At 54.1% G+C, this 7,477-nt stretch overlaps 2 protein-coding genes across 34 annotated transcripts in view; both read left to right on the top strand.

Moving 5' to 3' along the window:
- Window positions 1-277: 277 nt before the first annotated feature.
- On the top strand, window positions 278-4,485 carry Foxa2 (forkhead box A2). 6 transcript variants are annotated; one of them, XM_006984484.4, is made up of 3 exons: window positions 278-506; window positions 1,460-1,529; window positions 2,545-4,485. In XM_006984484.4, exons 2-3 carry the CDS (start codon window positions 1,461-1,463, stop codon window positions 3,853-3,855), a joined length of 1,380 nt encoding a protein of 459 aa, XP_006984546.1. In that variant the 5' UTR covers window positions 278-506; window position 1,460; the 3' UTR covers window positions 3,856-4,485. The 6 variants fall into 6 exon arrangements, with proteins under 6 accessions (XP_006984546.1, XP_015858478.1, XP_042132354.1 ...); XM_016002992.3 differs by having other exon boundaries at window positions 291-367; XM_042276420.2 differs by lacking the exon at window positions 278-506 and adding an exon at window positions 518-823.
- A 2,735-nt stretch (window positions 4,486-7,220) lies between these two features.
- Window positions 7,221-7,477, top strand: part of LOC143273016 (uncharacterized) — a 72,633-nt gene continuing 72,376 nt past the window's right edge. For 10 of the 28 annotated variants that reach the window (XR_013050828.1, XR_013050824.1, XR_013050826.1 and 7 more), the window contains exon 1: window positions 7,245-7,473. Coding sequence is in view for 14 of the 28 variants with exons in the window: in XM_076570806.1 (XP_076426921.1) it covers window positions 7,394-7,473 (80 nt within the window). In the remaining 14 variants the exon portion in view is untranslated. Of the gene's footprint in view, window positions 7,474-7,477 lie in introns of all 28 variants that reach the window. The other 18 variants (XR_013050831.1, XM_076570800.1, XM_076570801.1 and 15 more) reach the window with 10 other exon arrangements.

Below are 7,477 nucleotides of genomic sequence, written 5' to 3'. Positions count from 1 at the left end.
CCTCCCGAGTGCTGGGATCAAAGGCATGGGCCACCACACTCACATGACATTTTTTTAAACACCCAGAAGCTGAAGAAAAAAAGAAACTGATCATTTCAAATTTTATAAAACGATCCCTGCCTCGGCAGGCGGAGAGAACACGGATCCTCCTGAAGTCATCCCATAAGGCCTGTTATTGATTCCTTTTTCTCTCTCCCCTCCTGCCCTACCCCCACCGCTGCCCTGTTTGTTTTAGTTACGAAATGCTGTGGGCACCTTGGATGTAACTGAAGAGTAACCTTGAAACACCGAGGTCCGCATGTCAGAGACAAATCGCAGCCTACCAGGCACTGGCTGCTACTAAGAGGTGCTCTCCGGGACGCCTGGGGTAGGTAGCCAGAAAAAGGTCCGAGGTAGCTGACAACCAAGGCGGCCCGACCATGCGTATCCTGCCCGCCTCCCGAGGCCGCCTCGGGACTTAACTGTAACAGGGAGGGGCCTCCGGAGCAGCGGCCAGCGAGTTAAAGGTGTGTACACAGTTTTTCTAAATAGGACAGCGCTTAGCAAATTGGCTGTCACCTGCTTGTTGTTTTGACAGGGAATGTGCGCGGAGAGGATAGAAAGCTGGCATAAATAAATCTGGCTAGCCTCGGCTCTGCGGGGCACCGAGGCCGTACGCGCCCTCGGATTGATGAGCCCGGTGCTCAGGGAGAAGAGGAGGGGTGGGACAGGAGTCCAGAGCTTCTCCAGGGGTGGCCTGATCCCAGGTGTCTGGGTCCACGGAAGACTCCCCGTGGACGCAAAGAAAGGGACTCCACCAGGGCGCCCCCGCGCCTGCTCGCAGGTTCGGGTCTTGGGAGTGCGGGGGACAGCAGGAGCTGGGCTGGCTCCCGGCTCAGCGGCAGGTGCGGAGAGCGGGCCCCGGCTTCCTCTCACCTAAGTGTGAGATGATTATTCAAATGGGCTGCCCGGGGTCTGGGGATTGGAGGCCTGCGCCAGCGCGCCGCGCTATATCACCAGCCGCCCACGTCACTGCGGCACTTGTCCGCTGCGCGGTCCACACCTCCTCCTCCCCCTCCTTTAGCTCTCCCCCCCGCCCTCCCCCGCGCCGCTAGCTTCCCGCCGCCTCCCGGCAGCTCGACACTGCCAGCCTCAGCCTGAACCGGCAGCCCCAGGAGCGCGGCGACGGAGGGCACGCCCGACGGCACGGCTCGGGTTCCGGCCTCCTAGGTTCTTTGACCCCCTCCTTCGCCAGCTACCTTCCCGCCCACTCCCAGCTACCTCCCGCGGCAGGCCGCGGGAGAGAGAGGAAGTGGAGCCGAGAGAGAGAGAGAGAGAGAGAGAGGGAGCGCGAGAGAGGGAGGGAGGGAGGGGACAGTGCCTTAGCTGACTTTTTTTTTAAGAGGGTGGGGGTGGGGGCTGATTGCTGGTCGTTTGTTGTGGCTGTTAAATTTTAAACCGCCATGCACTCGGCTTCCAGTATGCTGGGAGCCGTGAAGATGGAAGGGCACGAGCCATCCGACTGGAGCAGCTACTACGCGGAGCCGGAGGTAAGCGCTGGCCTTCGCCAGGGGAAAGTGGGGTGGTAGCTATCTCCGCGTCCCCAGCCTCCGCACGCTCCCTTCACGGGCACCCGCCCCCCCACCCCTAGCCTTCCTGGACAGCCGCCTTTTCCGCCCTCCTTCGACTCAAATGGGTCTCTTTTTTATACGACACACTGTTAGCCTTGAGATAATATTAACTTTGTGATCAAATATTGACTTGCGGCGCCTCCAAATCCTCTTCGTGGCCGAGCCACGCACTATCCTAACAGAGTTATGTTTGGCAGCGCGCGGCTGGGGAGGGGTGGGAGGTCGGCTGGCGAGGGGGTGGGGAGCTGCAGAAGAGAAGGTGGGTAGGAGTTGGGGACAGAGGTGCAGGCAAAGAGTCAAAGACTAGTGGACAAAGAGAAAGAAAGTTTGTGGCGATGAAGCCAGGACGCTTCACAGTTCCTAGCCGAGTTGGCGGTCCCTTCCCTATTCCTCCACGCAATGCCTCCAACCGCCCGCGGACTCTGCGCAGGCACTGCACTTCATTCCCCTGTGACTAAGGAGTGGGATCCCGGTACGAAGGCCCAGAATAGGGGACACGGAGACTATTTCCACTTGAGACTGCCCCAGTGACGTTCCAAAGGTGGCTTTTGGCGACCAGGGATAGCAAAGGAGATTGCTTGGTGCTGACTCAGTATACCAGCCAGAGGGTTTGGGGAGCCCCCGAAGAGAGTAAAATACATTTGGGACGCCTGACTTGGTGGTGGTCTAGGGCACCGATGTTCTAGAATCTGGGCGAGGAGTCCCAAGCCTTGAACTGCAGCTCTCTGGCCACCTCTCCTAGAGCGATCACCCGCCCTGCTCGCTTTGAGGCACAGAGGAATTGGTGTTGGTGGACTGGGACCCAGGGAAAAAAAGAGATTCCCCCCCCCCAGGCCTCCACAAAGGCGGAACACTGGGTCCTACCGATGAGTTGGGGGGTCTGGCACTTTCAGCCTAGGTGCTAACCTGTCTTCTCCCCGGGCTCTGTCTGCAGGGCTACTCTTCCGTGAGCAACATGAACGCCGGCCTGGGAATGAACGGGATGAACACTTACATGAGCATGTCCGCGGCCGCTATGGGCAGCGGTTCCGGCAACATGAGCGCGGGCTCCATGAACATGTCATCGTATGTGGGCGCTGGAATGAGCCCGTCGCTAGCTGGCATGTCCCCGGGCGCGGGCGCCATGGCGGGCATGAGCGGCTCAGCTGGGGCGGCCGGTGTGGCGGGCATGGGACCTCATCTGAGTCCGAGCCTGAGCCCCCTCGGGGGACAGGCGGCTGGGGCCATGGGTGGCCTTGCTCCCTATGCCAATATGAACTCGATGAGCCCCATGTACGGGCAGGCGGGCCTGAGTCGTGCGCGGGACCCCAAGACCTATCGACGCAGCTATACACACGCCAAGCCTCCTTACTCGTACATCTCGCTCATCACCATGGCCATCCAGCAGAGCCCCAACAAGATGCTGACACTGAGCGAGATATACCAGTGGATCATGGACCTCTTCCCTTTCTACCGACAGAACCAGCAGCGCTGGCAGAACTCCATCCGTCACTCGCTCTCCTTCAACGACTGCTTTCTCAAGGTGCCCCGCTCGCCGGACAAGCCTGGCAAGGGCTCCTTCTGGACCCTGCACCCTGACTCTGGCAACATGTTCGAGAACGGTTGCTACTTGCGCCGCCAGAAGCGCTTCAAATGTGAGAAGCAGCTGGCACTGAAGGAAGCCGCGGGAGCAGGCGGCGGCGGAGGCAAGAAGACAGCTGCTGGGACCCAGGCCTCGCAGGCTCAACTCGGGGAGGCTGCGGGCTCAGCCTCTGAGACTCCGGCGGGCACCGAGTCCCCCCATTCGAGCTCTTCCCCGTGTCAGGAACACAAGCGAGGCGGCCTGGGCGAGCTGAAGGGAACACCTGCCTCCGCGCTGAGTCCCCCGGAGCCGGCGCCCTCGCCTGGGCAGCAGCAGCAGGCTGCAGCCCACCTGCTGGGTCCACCTCATCACCCAGGCCTACCACCGGAGGCCCACCTGAAGCCGGAGCACCATTACGCCTTCAACCATCCCTTCTCTATCAACAACCTTATGTCCTCCGAGCAACAACACCACCACAGCCACCACCACCATCAGCCCCACAAAATGGACCTCAAGGCCTATGAACAAGTCATGCACTACCCTGGGGGCTATGGTTCCCCCATGCCAGGCAGCTTGGCCATGGGCCCAGTCACGAACAAAGCGGGCCTGGATGCCTCGCCCCTGGCTGCAGACACCTCCTACTACCAGGGAGTGTACTCCAGGCCTATTATGAACTCCTCCTAAGAAGATGGTTTTCAGGCCCTGCTAGCTCTGGCCACTGGGAGAAGGGCCAGAGAGAAGAGAGGCTGTCTAGAGACTCTGGGAGAGCTTTGAGGAAAAAATAGCCACCACACTTCAGGCCCCAAGAGAGCAGTCTCACCTAACTGTCTGTGCCCCTAAATAGATGGGCCGCAGTGATCTGTCATTCTAAATAGGGAAGAGAATGGAAATATATATATATAAACAATTTTATAGGAGCCTGTGGTAGACCCTATAGACTCCTCCTTCTCAAGGCACCTGCAGATTCTGATTTTTGTTGTTGTTCATTATTGTTGATGTTGCAGGGAAGTCTGACTTTAAAAACAAACAAAAACTTTGTGAGTGACTTGGTATAAAACCATGTAGTTTTAACAGAGAACCAGAGGGTTGTACTGATGTTTAAAAAGAGAAAAACAATAATGTAAGAGTCTGGTGTAAATGACCAGGAGAAAGAAAAAAAAAAATGCATCCCATTCTGGACATGGTGAAATCCAGGTCTCGGGTCTGATTTAATTTATGGTTTCTGCGTGCTTTATTTATGGCTTATAAATGTGTCTTCTGGCTAGAATGGCCAGAGTTTCACAAATCTATATTAAAGTGTTATTGCCAATTTTACCCCTTGGGTTCTTTTTCTTTTCTTCTGCTCTCTCTCTCTCTCTCTCTCTCTCTCTCTCTCTCTCTCTCTCTCTCTCTCCCCTTAAAAATTGAACAGATATAAAATTACTGCAAGGGAATGGGAAGGAGGTGGGAGTTTGTTGCAGGGTTTTCATGGGAGGCTGGGGGTCAGTGTTGCTGTTTACCCAACATTTTATTTAAATATCAAGGTTGAATGAATTTTCCTGTAAGCACCACTTCTGAATCCTAGGAACATCTCCCGCTCCCCAGGCTTGTCCACCTAGCCATACCCCCATCTTGCCTCCCTAAATGCATTTTCAGAGTGAATGGGAGACAATCCCTGAATAGTACAGCAACTATATCCGTAAACAAATTAAAATTGTTCATCGTCACTTTTTAAATTTTGAAGTTAATATTACTAAACATTACCGAACACATAAGTCTCTGATGGACCATCCCAGCGTCTTTATTCATGTCGATATTTTTATTAAGATACAGAAATTGGAGCCGGGCGGTGGTGGCGCACGCCTTTAATCCCAGCACTCGGGAGGCAGAGCCAGGCGGATCTTTGTGAGTTCAAGGCCAGCCTGGGCTACCAAGTGAGTTCCAGGAAAGGCGCAAAGCTACACAGAGAAACCCTGTCTCGGGAAAAAAAAAAAAAAAAAAAAAAAAAAAGATACAGAAATTGGAGACAAAGTCTCCTAAGCAGCCCTGACTGGCCTGGAACTCACTAGGAAGACCGGGTTTTGGCCATCCTCCTGCCTCTGCCTCCCCAGTGCTAGGATTACAGACCGGTGCCACTGAGCCCACCCAGCTAAAGTCCAGTAGTGTTATTCGTGAAGCCAGAAGCAAAAGCACTCTTGAGTGCCACCTATCTTAATTTTGCACCTGAGTTACTGGAAGATGTGGTGTTGCAAAGGGCCCTTGGGCAGAAGTTTACACGTCTTAGCTGTATTTTTTATATATATATATATATATCTTAGACCTCTTTGCTAGTCAGTGTGCCTAGACTGGGTTTACAAATTCTTGGTGTAGCCTTTTGGCTCTTCACAGCCATTTCTACCATACAGCCCCTTTTACCTCCCTGTGGAATTGAGATCACCGGCTCCAGTCTGTGATCACACACACACACACACACACACACACACACACACACACACACTGGCTCCTCTTACCCTCTCCTCTCATAGGTGTTATCCTGGTGCTGGGAAATCATGCTAGCCTAGAGATGATGAGCCACCTAATGGGGGGGGGGGGACATTTTGAATATTCTTCTGGAATTGGTTTTAGTTGCATAGCTTAGGGTAACCTCCAAATCTCCTTTTATAAAGCTATATTGGGGGATGAGGAGGCAGTGAAGGGTGCCCTGAGCAGCTTACCAAATGACTCCAAAAGTAGTGAGAACCCAGTGTCTCAAGATTGATGTCCCCCTTCTACCAGCTAACCCTTGTGGCCCTGACAAAGCTCTTTTAGCTCAGATAGACCAGCCAGGAAGGACTGTGGCCCAAGAGCTGAACTGGTGTTTTTCGAGCTTCTGGGGAAATACAAAGACCACCAAATAAAATCTTACCAGTTCCTCCACCTCTCGCCAGATGCTCCAAATTGACAGTTAACTAACTCTATAGAATTGAGCTTTGCAACGGGACCCTCCTCACACGGGCTTGTATCTCCTGCCCTGCAAGCTGCCTGGGCTAGGGTAGGAAACAGCATTTTCCCCCTCCAGTCTGACTTTGGGGGCATTCCCACGGGAAGAAAAAAAAGTTTTCTCTGCTTAAAAACCTAAGCAGGCATCAGAGGTGTTTCTAATCTCAGCGTGCTGCTTAGAGCTGACATCTTGCTATTCCTATCTATTCCAACCTGGACTGTCTGTCTGACCCACAAAAACCCGACCCAAGAGTCCTCCTCTCTTCTAACACCTGGCTCATCCCTTTCCCTCCTCCCCGGGCCTGGCTTCCCTTGCGCTTGTGTGTGTGTGTGTGTGTGTGTGTGTGTGTGTGTGTGTGTGTGTGTGTGTTTCTACACACCACCCCCCCCCCGCTCCCCCAAAAATCCCCTTTTAACAAGCCACATTGTTCGGAAGAACACAAGGAAGAGAAATTGAAGGAGGGGGGACCCGCAGGCCGAGGCCAGCAATCAGGCCTTCTCTTTGCCTGGCTAGGACACACACGTCGTCGCGAGCCGGGACTGAAATGTGTTTCATTATCACATAAAAGGCTCCCGTGGCGAAGGAGCGGAGAGGCAGGGCCGGGGGCTGAGTGGGGGACAATGGAGGCTGAAAGCGCTGCCCTAACCTGCTATGTTTCTTATCGCACGCCCATTGTTCGAGGGTCGTTTTAAACTACTTAGCGCGCCCCCCTCCACTGATCCCTGCCGATAAGATATAGTTCTGTGCGAATACATAAAAAGGATGTCGGGGAGCTGCGCCCTCCGAGGCTTTTCTGCCCTTCTGGTGTCTTCCCCCCACCCCACATCAGTTCCCTCCCTTAGTTTAGAAGCTCAGGGATCCCCCCCCCCAACTCGACGCATTGCAGGGTGCAGTGGCTCCCCCCACACACGCACACTTTTTCTTCCTGTTGCCCGTCGCCTTCCTTGCGCGGGGTTTAAGCAACCGTGATCTGTGAATAAACAAAGTCAGTAAACAACCGAAAAAAACATTCTAGATCCGAATTCCAGGAGGGTAAACTTTCCATGCCACGTCACACTTCAGCAAATTTGCACAGATATTATATTGCCTCCCCCCTCCTTTATTATTCTTTTTTTTTCCAGGATCCCATTGTACTTAACTGAATTTTATAACGCTGATCGATATCTTGGTAAAATATTCATTTTTAAACTAGCGGGCAGTGAAATCTTTGCTTTGTGTGCTAAAGTCAACAGTCGCTCGGTTTGAGCTCAAATAAATGCTGGGATGCCTCGGCTGGGAGCAGTCCGCCGCCTCCCTCCGAGCGCAGGACGCTCCGACGCCCGCCTGCCCGCAGGCCACCGCAGGTAG

Source organism: Peromyscus maniculatus, chromosome 4, assembly GCF_049852395.1.
Source record: "Peromyscus maniculatus bairdii isolate BWxNUB_F1_BW_parent chromosome 4, HU_Pman_BW_mat_3.1, whole genome shotgun sequence".
In the NCBI taxonomy this organism is placed as follows: domain Eukaryota; kingdom Metazoa; phylum Chordata; class Mammalia; order Rodentia; family Cricetidae; genus Peromyscus; species Peromyscus maniculatus.
This window is presented reverse-complemented; position numbering and strand designations above follow the sequence as displayed.

Coding starts and splice junctions, on each gene's coding strand:
- Foxa2 (XM_006984483.3), top strand. CDS start 1,443: ATGCACTCGGCTTCCAGTATGCTGGGAGCCGTGAAGATGGAAGGGCAC. Junction 1,530..2,544: donor GCTACTACGCGGAGCCGGAG/GTAAGCGCTGGC, acceptor CTCTGTCTGCAG/GGCTACTCTTCCGTGAGCAA.